Source organism: Pseudochaenichthys georgianus, chromosome 9 (genome assembly GCF_902827115.2).
Source record: "Pseudochaenichthys georgianus chromosome 9, fPseGeo1.2, whole genome shotgun sequence".
NCBI classification, from domain to species: Eukaryota; Metazoa; Chordata; class Actinopteri; order Perciformes; family Channichthyidae; genus Pseudochaenichthys; species Pseudochaenichthys georgianus.
This window is the reverse complement of record NC_047511.1, coordinates 32,579,829-32,604,701: the sequence shown is the minus strand read 5'-3', so window position 1 is coordinate 32,604,701 and position 24,873 is coordinate 32,579,829. Positions and strand designations below refer to the sequence as shown.

At 40.3% G+C, this 24,873-nt stretch overlaps 1 protein-coding gene across 1 annotated transcript in view; it reads right to left on the bottom strand.

Annotated features, from left to right (window-relative positions):
• The window catches only part of LOC117451923 (transmembrane protein 132C), a 170,473-nt gene that overhangs the window by 5,299 nt on the left and 140,301 nt on the right, over positions 1-24,873 (bottom strand). The window contains exons 5-7 of the mRNA XM_071204391.1: positions 16,229-16,372; positions 8,858-9,066; positions 296-569 (exon numbers count right to left, since the gene is read on the bottom strand). Of these exons, the coding sequence (XP_071060492.1) occupies positions 296-569; positions 8,858-9,066; positions 16,229-16,372 (627 nt within the window). The remainder of the gene's footprint in view (positions 1-295; positions 570-8,857; positions 9,067-16,228; positions 16,373-24,873) is intronic.

Sequence of the window (24,873 nt, the reverse complement as noted above, 5' to 3'; positions counted from 1 at the left end):
TGATTGAACTAAAAGAAGTACAATAGGTAAAAGTGAAACGGCAATATGTTTAGTAAGATAAATGTACAGTTCAGGTATTGAATATAAGTTCGAGGGTTTTTGTACAACCTTTCTGATTGAGCAACTGTCATATCGGCTTCATTTTAGCTGTTGGGTGCTGGAGGTTGAATACAGTTGTGTCAATACTAAAAGGAAGAATATCCAAGACTTTGAAAATAAGATCCTAACATTATTTCTAAATGCTACATCAATTAATTAATGAACTACTTTGTGCAGTTCACAACACTTGGCCTACCTGGATAGTGGTCATCCCCATGTCCAGCCCCACCAGTATCCTCCTGTCCAGTATCTTTGCAATTTGGGGGTCCTCCACCTTCAGGAAGTCCCACACCAGCTCTGTGATGTCCACCTGCCAATCAGTGCCCAGCATGAAGCTGGTCTGGCCTCGGGGATCTGCTGACTCAGCCACAAAATGTGTCAGGACCCTGACAATGGCGTGCTGGTACTGAAGAGTGCAGCTTCGTCCACGTCTGTCCTCATCATCCTCGTCCTCGCTGTCCCGTGTGGACCTAGTAAGAAATAATAAAAGAAACAGATGTGCAAACTGGTAGAAACTGAAAACGTTGTTGCAGCCATGCTTGTGGCGTAGCTCTAGGAATATAAATGTTGATTGGCCTACTACTATTAGAGAATAGTAATATGGTAGATATTGAATCAGTTGGCATGGCATTTGGTGTAGACATTCATGGTCCCCAGATGATGAATCAGAACAATATTTGTGATCATCTGACTAGCACTACTGTCCATTACTTTCTTGTATTAATAAATACATGCAAAAGTAATGACATCCACAAAGGCTGTACTTTGTTTTAAGTGCTAATTATCAAAGTAAATCATGTTAACACGCTCAAGTCAATAAACAAGTAAACATGGAGTACAATAGGCCTGCTATGGCTGTATACTCGTAGTCTCGTTAATTGTGCATGCTACTTTAATTAAAACATTGCAGAAAGTGCACGAGTTAAAGCTATATCACATTTATTACATAATGATATTTACTTTGCAGTTATTGCCAGTTTACATCTCCGCCAAAGGCCTAATCTAAAATAATTGTGGCATATGTGTATACTGTTTGCTAATTATACCTATTAGATGAGAAGAGAAAACATCTGCTATGTCTTCTGGATTGGTTTGTGGTATTTTCAGCAGCGTTTAGATAAACTAAACTCTGACAAACGTTCACACACACATCAGTCTCACACAGGGATGTTTACCTAACGAAGATAAAGTTACGATGATTAAACCGTGGAAAGAGGATAAATCCAGCGTATGGCTCTCATTTTTTCTTCTTACGTCCCTCCTTCACAATTTCAGAGCACCTGGTCTGGGTTGTGAATGTGCACACGTCCCCTTACTGCTTTCCTTAATAGCCCTAAATATCCCTCATTGCTTTTTTTGCTAGCAAATCACATTTTATTGCTTTAGGTAACGAAAAATTACCAACAGAGGCTCAGCTCTTTCTCACCAGGAAAATTGCAGTATGACAAACTGGCTTTAAATGGTTACTATAAAGCTGCACTATCATTAGACTTTGTCCATTTTTGTTTCAATGTTATTTTTCTTTAACAGCCAAGAGATGAAGCACCTTGAGATGTTGAATGTTTGAATGGTTGATCTGGGAGAATAAATGCTGTTACAGCTTTTCAGTCTTACACTGGGGCACGGTTTGGACATTTTTAAACAGGAAAGTGCTTTGTAAACAAAACTGCTAATCATATACGCCACTGTAGATTCCCATTGTCTCTCTCTCACACCATCAAGCCATCTTGATAAAGGGGAGAAGTAAATTAATTAATCTTTTAAACTGTTTTTTTACCGGGATTATCCGCTCGGCTTGTCTCTTTTCTTTGCGAATCCCAGGAGAAATCTGACTGCACATAAAGCCGTGGAAATCAAGATGATAGCTGCACGCTCCAGAGAAAAACCCCAGAGCACAGTGAGATTTGGAGTTAGGGGCTTAAAACCTTCCCTTTCAGCAGCCATTTCACCTGCAACTGAATGACAGCCATTCACAGAGGAAATGACTAAACTGTGGAAATTGTGGGATCATTTTTAGAAAACATTTTGATTCAGGATTCAACAAGTGAACACATACCCTTAAATAGGTTTTACAAACATCTGTGATGATTGGCTTTGAATTTGAACAGTGTTATCAAAACACAGAACGTTCTTTTAGCTTTTCTGACTATTTGCTCTCTATTGTTGTGTCTTTTTCTGTTTAATCCCCCCAAAAATGCACATAAAAGTATTTCTATATATCAAATATTCATGACTAAAAGGCTAAAGTCAAGTTCAAGGAAAATAAGAAATGTAAGACTCAAAAATGCAGACAATCTCCTTCATCGGGACTGTGTGGCTGTGGTTAAGTCAGATTTAGTCAGCAGACTGTGATTCATATGCTGTATGCAACTTTTCCTGTTTACATTTTGTTAAGAATGCATACACCAGACAAGAACAACACTTTCATAGACAAATATTTCAGAGCAGCCAGACAAAACACATTGCGGTGGACTGCATGTTGTTTTCATCTGGTTGCACTTGTGTGTGCTATGTTTTGCATAGAAATACCAACAAAAAGAACTGTGTATGAAGTCATTGCTAAGGAGGCGGCTCATATATTTTGCAGTGTGATCTGAAAATAATGTGTTCTTGTTAGTCTGAAATGAAGCTGCAAGCACGTTGGTTTCTGCTCAATATTCCATCGCGGTTCCTTTTACACTACAGGAATTATAAAAACAGGGACAGTCCAATCCAATTGATACCATTGACAATTCAACTACATTGAATTCCAAGGGGTGGACGAGGTTATTTGAGTCCTTCTCGGATATAATATTTGTGATCAAATACAAGGAGCTTCTTCCTTGTCTTACCTTAGAGCAGGGGTCTCCAACACGTCGATCGCGAGCTACCGGTAGCTCGCGGGCAGCTTTTCAGTAGCTCGCCGCTCGATTATCGATTATAGCGTAGTAACGGTGCTTCCTGATTTTTTGGCCGCGGCCGGACAATAAAGTGTTTTTATTTTAGAATTGTTTCTGTCACACAAATATACAATTGGTCCGTGACACAGAGATCAAGGAGCAGATGTGACAGCGGCACAGCGACACCACACACGGAGCAGTCTGCTTTATCGAGCAGCACCAGTCAGAACCAACAGCAGAATGACCCGCTCTGAATCAGTCCGCATCGCTGCGGCTCAGAGACACACAGCAGGGATTTGTGTTTTTGAAAAACACTCGTTATTGTAATGTCAGGTTTTTGGTGGATTTAATCAAGTCTTGGATTGCAGAGTATGAATGTCCTCTTGCTATTTTCAGTTGATAAATACGTGTGCAAAGTTTGTGAAGGCAGGAGGAAAGCTTCCGCGATCACCGTCTCCTCTCCGTTCCTCCAAGCCCCGCCCCCTCCTACTACTACTCTTACTACTACTAATAAGAGTGACAGGCTGACAGTGACCCGATAGAAACTTTATTATTCACTTAATCACTGATTGAGATGATGAAGCTAACTTAATCTCATACATTCATGGGATTCATGTAACAGTAAGACAGAGAATGTAAGTGTGCACCCACATGCACTATTTTTGTTTTTATAATGCTGTTGTAAATACTCCTGTTGTCTGCTGTGTTCAGACTCAAGTCATGTGTGTGATGCCACATTCAGGAAATTCAGTGTCCTTTTTTTAACAGAAGACCGTTGCTAGAAGCTGCAGCTAGACTGCAGAAGTATTAGCTTTTTGTTTTTGAGGATGGAAAAATGTCACACACAGATATAGGGAGGCTAGACCTATACAATTGATTAATTATGGTTTATAATTTCACGTCAACACGAAGAAGAAGAAAAGATGGCTGCACTGTTCAGTGTCAATCCTGTGGAGATGGAGATGGAGGTTATAAATCTCCAAAATAATGTTCAGCTGAAGTCTCAGCAAAACTCACAACATTTCTGGAGCCTTGTACGCCCAGAAAACTATAAGAACATTCACCAAGCAGCACTGAACATGTCTGCTTTACGTGGCTCTAATTGCCTTTGTGAAGCAGCTTTTTCTGGCATGAATGAAATGTAAATACAGAACAAGACCGACTGATGAACATGTAAATGACTCTATTAGAGTGAACCGAAGTGGGTCCAGCATACACCTGTATGGTGACTCCATGCAGCGCCAGTTCTCTCACTAACTGTAAAAAAGAGTGAATGCACTTATTTTACACGTGCCATAAGATGCTTGCAAGGTGGTGATTAAGGCGATGTATTTACTATGTGGGCCATAAGAAGAAGTGAAAACATTGTAATTTGCTCTTGGACATGTATGTGAATCTTCAGTGAAGTACTTACTATGTTGTCCATATTAATATGTGAGAAATTGTCGTTTTCTTGGACCTTGATGTGAAGTTAAGATTTTAGATAAGCTTTAGGTATTGCAATTTCACACAAAGTAGCTTAATTCAACTGATGAGTGCTATGTGAATACATGTAAGCGATGTGATGCAAGTAGCTCTTGGCCACTTTCATTTTTACAAAGTAGCTCTCAGGTGGAGAAAGGTTGGAGACCCCTGCCTTAGAGTGACTCACTGACTATTAAAAGGCAAACCTTCAAATTCACATCAACAAAATAACTCCCATCTGCATGAAATGTGGCACTTTATCAGATACATTTTGTAATTCCAAATGACTAACAAGCTTTGTGATTAATGAATTTGTGATCAAAAATGTATTCAGCATCGGATTTTTCTCTTAACATTCCCTTCGCCTTTTATGAATTCCTGTTTTCCACTCACTGTTCTATTATTTAAATAAAATAAGTAGAGGAGAAATCCATCTGCCAATGATTTCTGTCACCATTTTCCAATTATTTCAACGCCAGTAATTGAAAGTTTCTCACCGCTGACTGCTTTGGATAAATCCTTTTGGATCATATGTGTGTGTTTTGAGTGAAAATAGAATCTGTTATTTGACATTAACAGGCAATGAGTTGACAAATGGCACTGCTGTTGAAGGATGTTGTTCTGACACATTGACCGAATCAGCATCTAAACAGTATATAGGGATCTTTTTAGATGCAGGTATTAGTCAGATGTAATGGATTCAGGAGTAAACAAGCTGATAGTGAAGTCCAACTGTTTTAGCTCCACTATAAATCTATAATGCCACTGCTTGTGCAGCCATCTCAAAATCTAATCTAAGGTTAATCTAATAAACAAATCACACTCAGAGAACAACCTGCTTCACAAAGCAATTTTCCTCTCTGCTTAATTTACTTTCAAGCCCAATTCTGACTTCAGAGGAGATGCTGTTTATTGGAGTGTGTGTCATTCTTATTTGTGTTGTGCCCCACAGATCCAGTGCTGTATTTGTTATTTATTTTATTATTTTTGCTACAATAACATGACGAAGGTCATTTGGACGGAAATAGACAGTTCTGCTACTACATATACACAGATGCAGCTCTGACAAAGTTTGATTGTTTACTTTTATTGTGTGGATATTATTGTACGGAATTCAACTGCAAATTGGTTAAGAAAGACAACACTCAGTACGCACAGCAAAAGCCAACCCAGTATAAAAACAACATCAAAATGAGTATTAAAGGAGATTTTTAAAAGCCCTATCTGGGTAAACATGTCTTTAAAGACCTGTTAAAGGAGTGGTTCAAGCCTGAGTGCTACGCCTACATTTAGGTTTGCTGTCTGCGAAGGCTTATCTTGTCCCTGCTCTGACAGGGCTTAGAGAAAGGAAGAGGTGAGCCATACAGGAAGTGCCAGTCAAAAACCGTGTGAGTAGTGCTTTTGCAACCATCAAACCTTTGCCGGATGTCTCTTTATTTCTCATTTCTCTCTCGCCCCCAAATGTGGCCACGACTTGCCAGCCGGCTGATAGACAAAGGTCCCACCACTTTGTATTGCTGCTCAGTTCCTTGTGGGCTTATGGACAGTGGAGCAGTGCCATTTCTCACCAACAGGCATAGTGCTACTGTGCAAGGTCACGCCTGTTATCCCCTGATAAACAAAGGCGGGTTGAAGACAGGGAGAAACAATGCTCTCTGCTTCCCATCAGCAGTGGTTCTGGCGTCAACAATGACAACACAACTGGCCTGTCTCGGCTGATAAAGGCGTACCAGAGCAGAGCTGGGAAAGCAACATCCGCAACATGCCATGGCATTAGTCGAATGCTGTACCCCTGTCACTCAAAATAAGAGGGGAGCCAGGATAATTAGAGCAGCCACACTGGTGCGTGGGATGACTCCAAGTCCAGGAACAGCCTCAACGTTTTTCCAGAAGTAATTACTGCAGGTAGCTGCTCTCTCAATTGATGGATTTCAACAGTTGCAGAGAAGCGCTGCACAGAGATGTTGGCAGAGGTGCTGTTAGTGATGAGGCCCCCGGGGGAGAGGTCTGACCTCCATGCAGCTCTAATAATGTTCTGTTCTACTGACGACTAAGAGGCAAATGGCAGGACACCTTAAGTCGGTCTAATGACAAGCTGTATTGCACAGGTCAGCCATTTTGTTATCAGCCAAGAACTGTCAGCAGGACTGGAGTCAGGAAGGGACAGGTGGAGTGGAGTTTAGTCACACATCTCATAATTATCTTATCTAAGGCTGCCATGATTGAAATCGAATACTGAAATAAAGGCCACTCGTTACCCCCTTAAATGAGGCTAATGCTGCTGAAAAAGCAGAAAAATGGCTCATATTGAGAGCATCTATGTTGCCTTGCACAATGCTATTGAATACATAAGAAAGGGCATTTATAGATATAGCTCGGATCCACTCAAACTAAGATTGGGGGCATGGCAATTGCCGTTTCATTGGATAATTGTACATTTTGCTGGAATTACACAGCAGACACAAAAAAAAAGTTGAGAAAATTAGCCCTTTGCAAAATGTTGAATTGTTATTCTAAAAAATGCAGAGAAGACTGAGACAACCTGCAGTTGAATCTGTCCAATAAACCATGGATACCAATTATCTATGATTCTCTGGTTTAATCTTGTTCAGAGAACATTTTCTTCATCACAGACTTCTGAGTCACAAAACTATAACTAAGTCATACATGTGCTATACTCTCTCTGCCGCTCTGCATCAACCAAACGGCTCGCTGCACCCTCGCTGCGAAGGGGACCCAAGTTCCCATCAGCAAAAACACGTGGGTTTGCTATCCTGGCTGAATGAGCTCCCCATTGAAATCAGGACAGCAGATGGCTTACACACCTTCCGGCACAGACTGAAAACTCATCTCTTTCGTCTCCACTTCGAGCAATAGAACTATTAACAAAGCACTTATATACTAATAAAGTATATAAGTGCCCTTTTTCTATCTAAAGCCAGTTGAGTAGCACTTAAAATGTTTTTGCTCTATGAAACTTGATGTAGTTATATAATTCTGTTTTCTTCAAGTTTGTATTTTGTTGGTCGAACGCACTTATTGTAAGTCGCTTTGGATAAAAGCGTCAGCTAAATGTAATGTAATGTATACTGATATTGACAAAAGGCTGAAAGTGACTATAATGACTGTTTAAAATATGTAATCAACAGTATATCTTTCTAGATAGAACACAGGATAGAATTTAAAATTCTTCTTCTCGCCTACAAAGCCCTTAATGGGCAGGCGCCATCTTACCTTAAATAACTCATTATACCCTACTGTCCTACTAGGGCATTGCGTTCCAAGAATGCAGGGTTGTTGGTTGTTCCTAGAATCTCTAAAAGTACAATGGGAGCCAGAGCCTTTTCTTATCAAGCTCCACATTTGTGGAATCAGCTTCCAGTTTGTGTTCGGGCGGCAGACACCCTATCCGTTTTTAAGAGTGCGCTTAAGACCTTCCTTTTTGATAAAGCTTATAGTTAGGGCTGATTAGATTCAGCCCCTAGTTTTGCTGATATAGGCTTAGTTTGTCGGGGGACATCTTACTTCTTCCTTCTCTCTGTCTGCACCTGTGTACTCTCATGTTCTGATTAACCCAGCTTCCCCAAATGTCTTTCTTTTTGGTGTCTATATACGCTGGGATCCGGAGTCATGGATGATCCTGCGGTCCTGTGTCCTGGATCGCGAGCGCTGGATCTTGAGTCGTGGCTGTGGTCCATGGATCATCGGTCCTGGATGGATATCCTCGTGGATTCATCTTCCTATTATACACACATGCATTTCCAAACATTTGGACTACCTATGTTGCAAATGTATTATCTTTTCAATTTACACACGGCATCTATTGCACGTCTGTCCGTCCTGGGAGAGGGATCTCGCCTCTGTTGCTCTCCCTGAGGTTTCTCCCATTTTTCCCTTTAAACTGGGTTTTCTTTGGAAGTTTTTCCTTGTACGATGTGAGGGTCTAAGGACAGAGGGTGTCGTATTGTCATACTGATATTCTGTATAAACTGTGAAGACCACTGAGACAAATGTAACATTTGTGATATTGGGCTAAATAAATAAACATTGATTGATTGATTGATTGATTGATTGATAGATATTAAAACGTTTTTAAAAAAAGGAATTGGTGCAAATCGCGCAAACCTGGCAACCAATTACGGTGCAGCAGAGGACAACAACGACGTCCATTAAGGAATATTTGGCATCTATTCAGGATGAGTTATATTGGGGTAGATCATCAGAATTCTATGACTTGACTTGTTACTTGCTCGACTAATAGTAGCGGCTGTTTTTGACTCGCTGTATTGTCAACCCAGTAACGTGGGACTTGCTTGGGACCTGAGTGTTGGGAAAGGAGTCCTGCTTGGGACTTGCACGTGTGACCTATGACACATACACGGCCCTGTCACTGACAGATTCATGCAGTACTTTACCTCTGACTGGTGGCCATGACGGGTACTCTCCACCCTTTGATCTGGCTCAGCTCGGTGTCTGACACTTCAATCTGGAGGGGGAGTCGAGGGATCCACACGTTGAGCTCCAGTTGAGAGCTCAGGTATCCGTAGGTGAAGTTCACCATCATCTTCACCTTGCCCTTCATCTCCTTGCCGTTAACAAAAACATAGTCGCACCTGTCCGACACCTGCGTGAGAGGAGAGGGAGAGATTAACAGAGACGACATTTAAGTTGAGCTCTTCTGACGGTTTCTACACATTGAATTACAGAGTGCAATATACCATAAAGCGTTCACTGTGGCCCAGGCTCTCCAAGTTGATTATAAGGTTTACACTTCTGAGCTCCCCACTGATGCAGTATTCCTGCAACTACTTTGAACAAGATGAAAGGTCCTGAATGTGCTCCACACTCAGGAAAAGAAGGGAGGGGGTAACGAGGACTTCTTTGAACCTTAGGGAAAACAGATCATGGTCTACTGTTCTATTATATTTTTGCCGAAAGCTAAAAGAAGAACCAACAGATCGAAAGTAGAAAGAGGACAGCAAATATCTCTTGATAAAATGACCTGACTCAAAGGCACCGTGTCATAAATTGCTTTAAAAAGAAAAGTAATCAGCAGGCCACATTTTTGCTTTTTCGAAGGACACAACTCCTGCTTTGGCTCACTCCGTGTGAACCCACCCCCCCCCCGAAGCTTCTTTCTTTCTCTGTCTTTTTTAAATGCAATGCCATGCTAGCTCTACAAATGTATAAAATACGCAAATACACCAAAAAGAAGAAGAAGAGGATCTCAAGACGGCTATCCAGCACACACTCACACAGAGGCTATTAATCAGTATGTCTGAAACAGAGATTCCTTTTTTCTGGGCAATTTGTCAATCCTATTTATCTCATCATATAGCAGACTACTATGGCTCAAAGTAAACCAGATGGAATTAAATGGTCGGGGGAAATATCTTTTTTTATTCTACTTCCAAGTTATTCTTCCACAGAGAGATAAAAACATAAACAGCCATAAATCACAAAGCCGCAGCGGGATATCCTCTGTGACCACATTCTGGAGACAGACAGAGTCCTTGGTTTGAGCTCTCTCTATTTCACAGCATCTACAGAGTGAAGCCAACACAATACTCTCTGTGGAAGATACATTTTGCTTCTTGGTTTACATTAAAGCCGATATTTGAATATGTGCTTCACTGATTTTATAATCTGTCCTAAAAACCAGTGTGTGGTTGGACACAAATATAGCGTTGGCTAAATCAAAACAGTCATCAAATAAAGTGTAGGAAATAAATGATTTCATACACAATGACATTGTTTGATGCAAACTGTAGCAAGCTAACATCATGATATATGGATTTAAACCAAAGAGAGATTCAAAGAGAAATGTATCTTATTCTATTTTTATATACATAGATTTAATCTTGCACCATTGTGCCACTTGCACTACTTTATTGGACTATTTTACTTCCGTGTTTCTTTTTATGTCTTATGTTTATCACATGTTGCTTTGTTGGAGGAAGCTTTAGCTACAGTATATTGCTTATGACAAAAAAAGCCTTTAAAGCTTTTAAATCTAGGGAGTGCGAGATTGAAGATAGGACTTAACAGCTAACAACGTCGGCCATGCAGCTTGTTAACTGCCTGTGTGGCTGTTGGAATTAAACTCATATGATGAGCGATTTCTGGTGTCTGCAGGCAAAAATATAAATTTGCACCAATGAAATTACCAGTAAAACACATTGTCTTTTGAGACCAGTATTTCTCACCTCCTACATTACATTAATGCAGAGAGAGAGCTATTTTAGCTGAAACATATTTCTTAGCAAAAATGCTTTTTTAAAGAGGCAATATTATGCTTTTTGGAGTTTACCCTTTCCTGTGGTGTGTTTTTCGTGCATTTAAATTATCTGCAAAGGTTCAAATCCTATAAGAGTTCACACCAAAGGGAATGTCTCTCCCACACACTTCCCCTCTGCCTCAAACACCTCGACTGGACTCCTTTGTTTACTTCCATAACATAGTGACATCACTATGTACCTGTTGTGCTTCTACTGGGTAGTGCTCCAACACATTGTACATGAGGGGCGGAACATATCTAAACGGTTGACCAATCACAACAGAGCCAGCCAGCTAACCAATAAGAGCAGACTGGGCTCTGGTTTCAGACAAAAAGGTTTTCAAGACAATAGCAAGCTTACCAAAGCAGTTGACTTTATGTCTGAACACCAGTTAAGAATCTACCCCTGTGAGGAAATAGAAAGCGTGCTGCTGGGGATGCTCCAAGGCTACAGCCAACCATCAGAGAACTTGGACTGCAAAAGCCCTGACTTCTCAAGTGGATGCGCACAGTATGAGTGGATACATGCTTTATGTTACTACAATAATTAAAGAATACAGAGAAAACAGCAGTACCTTGCTCGTGCACTGACGCCGTACAACACTACAATGCAACACGGTCAGACAGAGTTGCTTAATAAAGCTTTTGATATTTTTTACAAGGGCAGTGGTGCTCCCCTGGCTACGCTCAGTCATGTAGCCGATTGGGCTCCGTCAGTGCTCCCAGTGTGAGAGTGTGTGTTTGAACTGATAAAGATGTCAGAGAACTTCCTGCTCCTTATCAGCCCTCATTGTGCAGCTCTTTCTCTCTCGATGCACTCAGTCGGCTGATACAGAAGTGCTTTTGACAGCCCGTTTCATCTCAGACTTCTCTCACAAGTCGGGGCCGTGCAACCTGCCCGCACGAGCATTAACTTGCTTGCTAGACACCACCTGACTGGGCTCCATGTGAGGCTCATGAACAGAACCAAAAGTGATATATAGCTGATCGATAAAATGGATGCTCCTGACAAATGCGTTTATCCTATCAGATGTATTTTACTTAGCAGATGCAATGGTTGTGAAATGACATCAACGTGCAATGATGTAGAAACACAAAAACAAAACAAACACAGACTACGACACCATGCTCTGCAATAACAAGTGTGTGCAATCAGTTAATTGGAAATGCATTAGGGATGTTACTTGTAAATTGAAATAGCCTTTTTTTTGCATGCCCTTTCTAATAGTGTTTTATTTTCTCTCTCTATCTTAAAGGTGGGGTAGGTAATTTTGGAGAAACCGGCTCGAGTGCGCTAGCATTTGAAAATACAGTTTGTGCACAGATGGAAGGCTGACAGGCAGGCAGGCCATCCAGTTATTTTAGCCGGGCCGGGTAAAATGATGGGTCGTGCTTTTTACAGTACTATGGCTTCCACAGATGAAATGTTATGTATTTATTGTCAAAGCATTTAATATATTCATTGCTATCGAATGTTAAGAGCATTCCATGGAATATAACGAAAAGTGTTTCTGAAATAAATGACATACCCCACCTTTAACATATGCTGTAACAAGGTACATTTCACCTCTGTGGGACGAATAAAGGTATTCTGAAATCTATAAGAATACAGTTTATTTTTATTTGAGGAAAGAACATGTTAATGACTCTGGGACTTATTAACACACATGTCTGCTACAGTATGTCTCATGACAGGCAAATTAACTGCCTGATGGTATTTCTTTGATCTACTCCCAACAATCTAAGCGGAAATAATTTAAGCAAACATCGCAGCTGACATCAAGCCATCCCGACACATTACACTGACATGCGTACACCCTCCTGCTGTGCTGTATCATCGACTGACACACATCCAAGTCATCATTTTAACTTAAAAAGACAGTCCCTTTAACCTCTTACAACGTCCCACAAGGATGTGTGTTGTGGCAGACCAAGGAGGGCACTGTCTCTGTGAATTACACACTCTCGGTCATCCTGATTCACAAAGTATCATAAACGTCCAGGAGGATCCACTACCACATTAATCAGAGACATTAGGCAGCTAACGGGAGAATACTTACAGAGGACATTAAGGCTGTCTCTGGATCTAGCCCAGGAAATTAACAACTCACCAGACAGATACAATCCACGGCAGATATGAGCGATGGGAGTGGGGAGCATGAAGGTGGGTTGTGCATGTCTCTGGCTTGTATACAGAGTCAGCTTGACAGAAGCAATTAAGCTGCTCAGGCTCCTCTGCATAAGCTAGAGCACTCACTTCAATGCAAGGGGAAGGTGTATGCGTATTCTAATAGACTTGCTCTGTGTAGGCAGTGGTAAGAAGGGCCTTCTCATTGACCTTGAGTAAGTAGAGTTCATGTCTAACAAGGAGAAGAACAATTTGTTCAGATTTTTCTATAAAAAAATCCTTGGAGCATCATGTGCTTCTTTCTAAAAAAAATTGTTATGAAGCACTGGTGACCAAATAGGGAGGAAAAATTAAAAAACACATTCCTCCTCCTTTTTGATATGGTAGTGAGTATTACAGTCAAGAAAAGGGTTTTCATTTTTTCAAAACTTTACAAAAATGGTAGGCTAGGTTGATATTGAATGGATGTTCACATACAAAAAATGAAGTATCCTATAAAATCATCAAATCTGGATGCATCCGTCTTCCAAATGCATTCTGGCAGCACTGAAGTATGCCATAATTGTTTGGACCCTTCTATTTAAAACGAAAAAGAAAAATATTATATATTTAAAATACTGCTTCATGTCCTTGACCTGATAAGCACTTTAATCAGCTGCATACTGCTGAAAGATGCATCATTTGAAAATGTTTTGTTGTCGTGCTAGTTAGCTAGTTGCAAACTTTGTCTGTTGTTGTTTTGAGCCGGGTGGGAGGCAGACAGTCGGTTTTAAGAGCTTTGCCACTGAAAACAACAAAACAACAACAGTCGGGTAATTAATTCCGGTTTGTTGCACTACAGACAACCACTTTCACTTACATGTGATCCATTGTTTGTTCAAATACATTTGAGCTGCTTCAAGTCTTTGGCAATGTCCCCACTGTATGCAGCTGCAACATGATGAACTCTAACAAGGTGGTACAGTAGATGTACACCGGATATACCCACCCAAAAAATGGAGGCAGCGCTTTCTTTCAGCCTAAACTTGTCAGATACAATTTGTTTTAGCAAGACTAATATTAAACGTGGTTTAAAGAAAAAGCAACATGTTTTTTTTTTCAAATTCACTATAATTATAGGGCCACAAGTGAGTGTAAGCATAATTGAATATGCACAGTGATTCATTATTCAAGTTTAATGTCACTCTGCGTTTACTTCTCGCTTATTCCCCAGGTCAGAATTAGATAAATTAGTCATGTTTACATACATGATCGCAGGCTATGATAAGAGAGATGAGCAGAGGTGAGCAGGGTGAGGCTCTGACCTTCAGCAGAGATCATATCAGCAACAGAGCTATGGTTTTTCTAACTTCATTGATTTGCAATGTATTTCCCTCTAAGAATCCCTGAGCCAACCATAACTTAACGCATCAAACATGATGAAGTGGATCAGTGTGGGGAAATATATAGGATTTGTTTTTATAACTGTACATTACTTGAGTTTGATATGCGGCATTCTAGTATCTTTTTTTATCTTTTTGAGGTGTGACGAGGAAGCACACAATTCAAGGTAAACCATAGCACAGTAAGATCTCAGTCACTTAGGATTGGAAACACATCACAGACAGGATGTGATTTTCTCTTAGTTTTTTCCCCAGGCAATCTGTAGATAACCAAGAAGTCATGGGGATTCTGTTGAAGTGCAAAGTTAATGATACGAAGGCTCAACTTTATAACACTGTAGTCACTTTTTACTCTTTTGTGCCTTGTGCCCTAGGGTTGTAAGGGGCTCTAAAAATAAAGGAAATCATGAACAACCTGTCAGCAGTCACTGCATATCAAACACGCACTTTCATGTTGCCTGCTGGTGTTTGTTTATCTGAAGGATTTATATAGATGTGCTAAACATAGAAAATCTTCTCATCTGTCGCATTATTTATACTCACAGTATTGCTTTCACATAAGCTCTAATGCAGTCTGTAAACAAATACCTGCCTCGAGTCAGTCATTAATTCACAAACATTTTATACATACACTATTTAACACTTGAACTCTGTAAAGTGCCTCTATTACGTGCCGTAGTGTTTGTGTGGGTGTGTGTGTCTTTCTCTCTCTCCCTCTGATTCCCCAGGTGCAGCCTCTCCCCAGGTGCTCCCAATCCTCAATCAGGGCCTCCATAAAGGACCTGAGCAAGGCTGCAGTCGCTCTCTCCTTCTCCTCTGGCTGCATGTGTGCATCATGTCTCTGTGTGAGGCCTGTGTTCTTGTGAATTGTTAGATGTGCTCCAGTTTACCTTTTCGTGTATGGTTTATTTTAGTTTGCTTTGCAAGTTGGCTGGTGAGCCCTTTTTCTTTTGTCCATTAAAACATCACTTTGTGGCTTCAGTAGTCAGTTTCCTCTCCTTTTTCTCTCGCCCGGTTATTTTGGTGTTTTGTTACTTCCCTTTGTGCCCCTAGTTAGGAGGGAACGTAACAGCCTCCATAAAGCATTCATCTGTTTGCATCTTGCAATTTATTTCTCAAATAGTTATCACTGTAATAAACAGTATTTCATTTTACATTCTGCTCGTGTATAACATTCTCTGCATTATTTGGCTAATTGTCATTATTTATTTTTCTTACATGTATATTACTTCATCACTTTCACATTGGTCTGCAACATAATTGCACTATAATCTTCTTTGTTTCTTCTTGCACTATTTTATTTGTAATGTTTTATTGTTGTATGTCTTATATAACTATGTTGCATTGTTGGTTGGAGGAGCTCAGGACTTAATATTTTCATTTCCATATCTACGCTGTGACACATTAAAGCCTTTGTATCTTACATTTTTTCAGTATGATTTGATATTAAGTTATTAATGCAATTAAAATGGTCTAATAAACAAGATTGACCTGCAAACTACCAACAGTCTATTGTGTTAAAATGAGTGTATTTATCAGTATTTTAAGACATTTATTATGGATCCATTACATTTAATATGTACACATTTTGACAAAATGTCTAGAAAATATGCAAAAGAAAATTCTGATTAACCTGCGTTCCCATTAGTGGCAGATAATTTCCATTTGCCATTAAAACCATTGCATAAAGGATTCAACAATAAATGATGTTTGTTAACCGCATACATTAGGGGGAAAGTCTCCTCATTGTTCTACAAAGTACTACATTTTAGTCTGTTGTTATGTTTGAGTTGAACGAAAGTGGAAGTCCATGTACGTCATGATCACTTAACCTCTTTCAATTGCACTTAGTTGTAATTATTTCTTTGCTCAATACACCATGTTGTCCACCTCAGCTTTCTAAATTCCAACTTAAGTTGTTCTATGGTAGAATCTTCATACAAAGAGTTGGATGAAAGTGTACAAACATTTGTTCTTTTCAACAGTTCATCGTACTGACCTTGACCACATCTTCGTCTGTAGAGCTACACTTGACTGCTTCCGAGATGTCAGTAACAGAAGCGTCTATTCCAACGGTCACCACCTTCACTGGCACAGCCACTGTCTTCCCGGTCAGCACCGCCGTGTTCAAAATCTCAGAGTCCTGGAGGCAGAAAGAGAGAGAGGGATCAGCACAGCAGGTCCCTAATCCACCCAATCAGTGATTAGCTCAGAAATAATAGAAAAAGTCAAAGTAACAATCCGCATCGAAATTGGCCTAAAGAGGCTTCGCACAATCAACGCTCAATTAGTGATTATTGGGTTAACCACTGTGTAATCAGAGCCACTGTTCAGTGAACAGCTAATGTCTGATGGCAGCTGCTGAGAGCACAGTTACAGCAGCTGAAAGAACATACAGTCACGCTTCAATCACCTGGAAATCATTTCTTCCGTTTTTATAATGCAGCATGTACAATTACTTGTGTTGATCGAAGTTTGAATAGCTACTTCTGAGTCTCTCAGTTGAGTTTCTTAATATGAAGTCAACCATAACAATTTGAGGTTGTTCTAATTATTGTGAATGTAATTATCAGGATGAATACAAGACATTCTCCCAACTGCCACACTCTTCAGCCAGCTAACTGTTGAAAGTAATTAGCATAACATTGTGGTTCGCTAGTCACCAAAATTACAGATGGGCAGATAACATTTAGATTGTTCTTGATTTTCAACAGGCTACAAATGAAATGGTTAAACAATTATATTTCTTGTAGGGAAATCATTCATGCTCTATTACGTGAGCTTTTGTTCTATGAAAAATGTGCTTCTGTGCATCCGCAGCAATATAACGCGTATGTCACTGTTGCCAAGTCAATCCATCTTTTATATACGTATGTATAGTCCTGGATCCATAGTCATTTAAAGGTACTCTTTGCAGTCTCTGCGGCTGTGATTATCCTCCTCTTGCGCACGTGTAAGTGCCTCAAACTCTGCTTTGTTCGCAATATAATGAATGTCATTCCTACCTTCAGTCAAAAGCTTGGTCTCTATGGTCTATATCATGCAACAAGAAAACATGCCCTTAAACATTTCTATTATTCTAGATTTGGATCGGGTGAAGAATGTATTTTAGATTTAGAGTTATAAATATGTAATAATTGTAAAATTGTTGTAATAATACATTTTCATTGATTATGAGCCTTTTTACCATAAAAAGTGCCGTAAAACAAATGTGTGCTACCAGGAACCTTATTGAATTATGGTTGTAATTACTAATAAAATAAAAGTATACCATTAAAATGATATTCTACAAAAGGTAAATAGATCATATTTTGAGGCTCACTAGCAGAGTGAGCATAACAAAATGTGTAATTTTTAACAGAGACACACATATACATAAAACCGACATAATACACTGAAAAAGCAGATACTGTGCTCTGTATTTGCCATTAGGCTGAATTATAACACCTACTTTTGTGCAATATACTTCCACCTTTAATACTTTCACATGGCTGCAATTTCAAACTGTGGCTGTACTGGATGTGTATTTTGTAAATAGTAAATAGTGTAATTACTAATTATTACTAAAATCCCCTCTGTGGGACAAATATTCTGATTCTGAGTCACACACACACACACACACACACACACACACACACACACACACACACACACACACACACACACACACACACACACACACACACACACACACACACACACACACACACACACACACACACACACACACACACACACACACACACACACACACACACACACACACACACACACACACACACACACACACACACACACACAAAGGATAATTGGGGCCAATTAAGATAAGTTGGGTTGTACAAAATTGCTCTTCAATTACACAAATTGCTCTGGAATCCTGGGTAGCTCAGTAAATTCCTGCCATTGAGGTGAAAGTGCACCTTTCATTACTTATACCATTTAACCAACACGCCTTTCTTTCTATTGGGGAACCAACATGACCATGTCCATGAGCTAATTGCACAGCTTGACAAAGGCCTCTCATTGTACGCATTTGACTCGCACACAAATGCTCTGCTCTGACTTCTTTCATTTCAATGGGCATGAACCCCGAGACACCTTTTGGCACAGTATTGAAGCTATACCAGCACTGAAGACATTTCAGTTCTATTCTATTGAGGTAGCTACTATTTTTTGTTTACATCTCACTCTGTAGTGATGCCTTTTGAATAAAATGTCACATTTGTTTAGAGTATTAATGTTAAACCCGAATAGCACAGACAGCACCAATCTACTGTGCCCAACTTCCTGTCACCACATTCAAGAGTATCCCATTGTCCCTAAGGAAGTGCTAAAGATGTGTACAGGGCCCTGTTAACTCGCTTTCTAAAGACTTCCCCTTGTGTTTGTGAGCTTGTGAATCAGAGTCATTCAAAAAAAAGAGAAAAGGAGGATTAGGTTTGGTTGAAAGGAGCTTTGCTCTTTTGTAAGCATCAATTACTGAGACCAGTCAGCTCTGGAGTGAAATGATTTTTAGTTGAGCCAAGAGATACCAATGAATCACAAAAAAACACTTAATCTTCAAATGGCTTTTCATTACAATTGTATAGACTGTGACAGTGTTATATAGGAATATAAACCCCTATCTCACTGTGCCTGTGATTCAATTCCCCTTAAAATTGAGGGTTGCTGCTGTAAATTAATTCTGTGTCTGCTGGGATTTTTCCAATTCCAGAGGGTCATCAATAATACATGATGGGGTAAATGGTTGGGACCTGGTGAAAGCAGAGGCTAATGTTAGATTACAGCAGCTGGAGATGACCCAGCAGGTTGAGAGCAGCCGAGAGCAGGGCCTGGCAGTAATAAGCCACAGTGGGATCCCACAGTGATGCATCAATAGTCCACACACTCAGACAGCGCAATTAAACACAAAATGAAGACCAGCGGTGCACATCAGTGGCGTTACCAAGTCATCTAACGGTAATCTGAAAGAAGACACAATAAAATCTGGGCCTGTGAAACTGAAAGGATGACCTGATGAGAGTTTTTATTATGGTCGGAGATTTATGACTTCCTTACTTGAGATGGTCAAGGCTTACATCATAAAAGGGATATCTTATTGAAATGCATTTGAACATTAGTTTTGTGCCTACTTTTTTTTATGATTAATCTTTTTAGAACAGTAAAAGGTGCAACACATTGAAATGTGTGCTTTTGCAGAAGTGTATCCTACTGTTGATGTCCTTCTTTTCTGGCAACTTTTGTCTATTGTCTTAATAGTTACATGTGTCAGATTTGTCAGGAGATAATTCATAACAGACTGTGACATTATCGGAAAAGAACACACAATGCAGAGTGCATTATTCTTTCAAATTGATTACTTAATCATATTTAAGGGACATTTTAATTGTAAATAGAACAGTATAGGCTTTTTCTTTACTACATTGGAATAACACTAAAATGTATGGGTGGCTTTGGCCAAAACGCCCAAAAAACTAATATAACCAATGTAATTTACAAGTCTTTCAACAACGACATACACCACATAGTGGGTCTGAAGCCCTTGAGACACTCGACCGTCTCCAGCCCAGGGACAGTTGCCCGGTTGATAGAAGAAATGGGTGAGTACTCTCTATGGCAATTATATCACACTTCAACATATTACATTTACACTTTAAAAAATGGCTTCTGTGGAAAGCTGGAGTAAAACATGAACATTGATTTATGTAAGTCAAGTTCTAGTGGGTTGCCTTCAATACTCTGTGCATAAGAATAAAAAGATAATGAGTGAATAATAACAATAATTATAGAGCACTAAGCATATACATTCTTTAACCGAGCACAGAGACAGTATTGCCATTGTACAATTTACTAATTGATGTATTTAAATACATTTCTATTCATGCAATGGCTTTGTAGTTGACACTGATGTTTGTGCTTTTCTTACTAGCCAATCTTCTCCCTCAAGTCTAGCAGATTTTGTTCAATAATCTGTTGGAGAACTGCCGGTCTGCTTTATCAAGGATCTCTCTGTTAGCATTCAGCACGCTGCTGTGCCTGGTAATGTGCTCTGGGGCGTCATTTCTGCCTGTGTCTCGGTTGGATCTGAAAATAAGTGAGATTTATGGTGTCAGCCTGAGTGACACGGGCAGCATGAAAAGTAGCGAATCTGCTGCCTGTCCTGCTGTTGCGATTAGCCTCTGCCTCTTCCTGCACTAGCACATCCACAGCCTGACCCCACCATGGATACAACAACAAATGAACAGGTCAAGCGCAGTGTTGAGTTGGGGATTTTAGGCCTGCATTATTCATGGAGCAGAAGAAAGAAGAAATGGTGGTAAACACAGTATATACTTATTCTGTACACCTATTATTGTAGGCCCTTTATCGTTTCCACTGCCCTAAAACCAACAATCTTACCAGATAAACCCAAAAGATCAACAACCTATGAGAAAACCTGAGACACCGATTGTGATGATGTTAAAACAATGATTAATGACATGTCATTGGACAAGAGTCTCTTTATGATCTTTCAGGTGACATTTCAAGAGCAAAATCATGAATAAAAAAGGGCTATGAATGAAGTATGCCAATACTCAAACTACTCTAAATGAAATATTCATAGTTCTGATAAACATTTTCATCCCTTGGCGATAAAGTATGCGTACGTGTACGGACAGTTAAATGGGAGTAGAGGGATAGTGAATGATGTGCTGTAGACATTAAATGCCACTCAGGCAATGTCCTGAAGCTATTAAGCAGACTTAAAGAGACATATCCTTTCATCAGTTCCTCTCTGCACATTGTGCAATGTGCAATGTGGCACTTCCTCCCTTCTATTCCAGTGGGCGTTTAATTGGCTAGAACCGAGAAACATGGAGGAGAGTGGGAATAAAGGCCTTGGTACTGTAGCACCATGCAGAGCGATACATCACTGCATGACAGCGCATTGAAGTGGCGGGATGATTGTGAAGCCAACATGCTGCCTTTTAATGAGGGTCTCTCTCGTGCTCCTTCCTCTTCCCACTCTTTGCTCCTCCGACAATGAGCCAATTCCACTCCAGTCTTCCCTTTTCCTCGCTACTTCCCAGATGACCGGATGAAGTTGCAGCATTATAGGTGGCACACAAAGAGCTCCAGTGAGTGGCAGTGCCCTAGGAGTCTCATGCTGGTCAGAGATCAGTTCTGCTCATTACTGTTGGTTGTGGCTGGTATGGGAAAAAGACTGGCTCTTTTGCTGCTTTGATAGCTGATTTGCTCCAGAAATGGTCAGTTTGAAAGAAGAGGTCATGGGAGATCATGGTGAGGATCATATGGTGAGGATCATATGGACAGGATACATGGTTGACTCAAAACGACCAGTCTTACTATCGCTTAGTTGGTACCGCATTCACTAATTAGGAAATATTATAGAAAGGGCACTTCGTTCCTTGTCTAAGCACATAGTTGAACTCAACCAATATGTGAAAGAGCTGAATTGTCAGGCGGATGGCTGATAGTGAAGGGTGAAGATTGTGGCCCATGGAACATTTGCTTGTGTTACTTCTAAAATTCACAATACTGTAGTTCTTAATGTTTTTCTGTTCCTTGCTTTTGCCAACACATTTCAAACCACATCTTCACTAATTACATGCATATGCCTACTAACCCCATTAAAGCTAGTTAAACATGTAAGGCTATATCTTGTGCATTTAATCCATATACAGAAGTGTTAAAATGACAAGTTGTGGTATTATGGGGGCAGATTTGCTTTACTTATTGTTTGGCTCGAAGCAACGTCTTGCTCGGATCTTTACTGGTTGCCTGACAATATTTCTGAAAGTCAATGTATTTCCCACATTTTCAAACCCTTCTTTTATGGGAAATTCATTATCATTCCCTTTTGCTGTTTCTGAAAAAAAGCTCAATGTAGAACCACTGTCTTTACATATCAAATTCCTTGACCTATTGTAAGTGTCTCTGATAAAAATGAAAATAATAAAGCATTTTACTTCTGAATGTCTGACCTGAATTTAACTTTTGATGACTAGGCCAGTGTGTTAAGCAGCATAGTAAAAAAGAGAATATTAGACAAAAGACAAGGCACTGATTCATCCCGACACTTCTCACAGTATCTAAAAGAAAAAGTGCAGCATAAAGTTGTACGGAAACTCAGGAGCACTCAGTGGTGGAGTGATTTATGTTGTATTGTCCCCTCCCCGAACTTAAAAAGAAGGGCAACCAATGACGTCTCAACAACTCTACAACCTAGCTGCTTGGTCAGTTATGCAGGAGGATTAACACCTCGTGGGAAATATTGATGTTTAAGTCACATATAAACATTTACTGCTCTCAACAGTAAATTATTTATGAGTGAACATGATTTAAGAGGTAAACTTTGACTGTGGGGAAAATGCCACAATGACAAGCTGCTGACAGCAATAATCCCCCCACAAATATTAATTATAATCTTATCTGTCCTTGATTCTTTAGTGTACACAAGTTGCTGACAGTTCTGTATAATCAAGTGGTTTACAATGCAAAGAGTCTATCCAGGGTCTATTTTAAATACTTTATTTTTTGAAGAGCCAAACAAAATAGGACAGCAAATAAGTGTATTCACTGCAAGTACTCTGTGCTGCATACATTCACCTTCAGGGCATCTCTTATAAACACACCACTCTAATAATACGAGTGCATTAAAAGAGGGATTATTATTGTCTGTACCTGCAAGATAAAGTTAGGAATTATCTCGGGTGGTGGTGGAGGTTCAGAGCCACCCGCTGGAGTCTAGTGGCCATGAAATGCGCTTCATGCTGTGAAAATGAGGTTTTGAATAAAACATGGCTGAACATGGAAGAACAATATTTTACATTTATAGGATAAATCCCCTGCAATTCTCATGAATACCACACCTGTAATATATCTAGATGAATGGGTCAGAAGGGAGGGGAGGGTGTCCCTGGTGAGTTTCAGCAATAGTCAGACTCAGCTCCGGAGGAATCAAGGTCAGGCATCAGCGACCCATCTAGCTCTCTGCTCACCTGATGACTGAGAGAGCTGCAGAGGCTTATGGGAGGGAGCTGCGGGGTGCTTTGACTGATGCTGGCTCTGGTGCTGTGAAGGCTCTCTGGTGCCCCTGCTGTTTGCCCATTGAGCTGGGGCCCCGGAGGCTAGAAGGCCAGGGAACAATCCTCCCTGCTCAAGTCTGCTCAATTTCAGCCCAATGTCTATCACACTCAGCCGATCGATGAAGAGTTCTTCCCCAACAGCCAACCATGCCTGTGGGGGATGACCTCCTGATCTCTGGTCTGATTTCTTCTCCCGGCTCTGATCGAGATCTATACTAGCAGCTTAGCTTGGCTAAGCTTGGCTTGGCCTCTGGACACAGACCTCTCTCAGTGGGCATAAAGGTCAGCTCCACTGTAGAGTCCATTTCCGCTTAAAAAAATACACACATTCCTCTCAAACCTCAGTGGGCCAAGATAAAAGTTGGAAAGAATAGAAGTTGGCCACTGTGGAGTGGGATGTTAACAATTATGGTGAGATGTGAGATATGGACGTGTGACGACCCTGTCACTCTGAGATTGATCTGTCAGTCTACATCCTGCCCTTCTCCTCATCCCTGCAGCATTCTTTGTTACCTTGCTGCACAAACTATTTATACGAGAACTGACAGGCTGAGGAGAACAAAGAGGGCTGAGGTGACGTGGATTAAGGTTCAAAGCATTCAATTACGTGTAACGTGTACACAAATGCATGAATCACACAATGCATCCATTCTTCTAAGAATCACAATGGTACAGTAAACAAGTTATCTGACCTCGCTCCCGGAGGAGCTTTTAAAAGCATTGTGGGAAGGTTAGTTTGAATGACTGATAATTATCAGTTTAGCAGAGAGATTCCGCTGCAGCCAAATGTATTAATTTAACAAGGATCACATACAAGGAAGGTTATGTGAGTGTATGCTTTAAAAGGTAACAAACTCAGCTCATACAGTCGCTATATGGCATTTAAATTAAAAAAGCATCTCAGGGTTAATCGTCTTCTTGAGTGACATTGGAGAACTTTGCTATTAACCTCAGTGTATCTATTATTTTTCAAAGTAACTCCCAGTTTAGCTTAGTGTCATAAGGTACAGTAATTCAGCTCATAACTTCCTCACTTGTTACCATACATGCACTCAGGGAAAATGTGTCAGTACTGTTGCATGCCCTTTACCTCCTGACCTGGCAAAGGACTGTGGGAACATGGATGTATTAAGCCATAAAGTGTAGAGGACTTCCATGTGTTGTGGATTAAGTGACCATTCATCACAATCTGTTGTCCCAATTAGCATTACATGTAGTACACCACATGTGCATACTGCGGCAGCCTCAATCACTGCTACCACTTCATCATCAACCTCTAAGCTGTAGTAGATGCCTTTATGTTTGAAGGTCCATCGATCATCCCTTCATTGTAAAATGTATGACTCATTCTGCTTCATCCTGATCCACTGAAAAGCGGGTGCATGCTACCAAGTCTGCCTTAAGTCAGGTACTTTAAGCAGAGTGTACAGTACATGCTCTTTTGATAAACATCGTGCATGATATTGCATGCATCCATGCGGCACTCCTGCAGGATTATCTGGCATAAGTGCTCATGTCTGTATGACTAACTATGCTTTTGATAAATGGCTCTCCT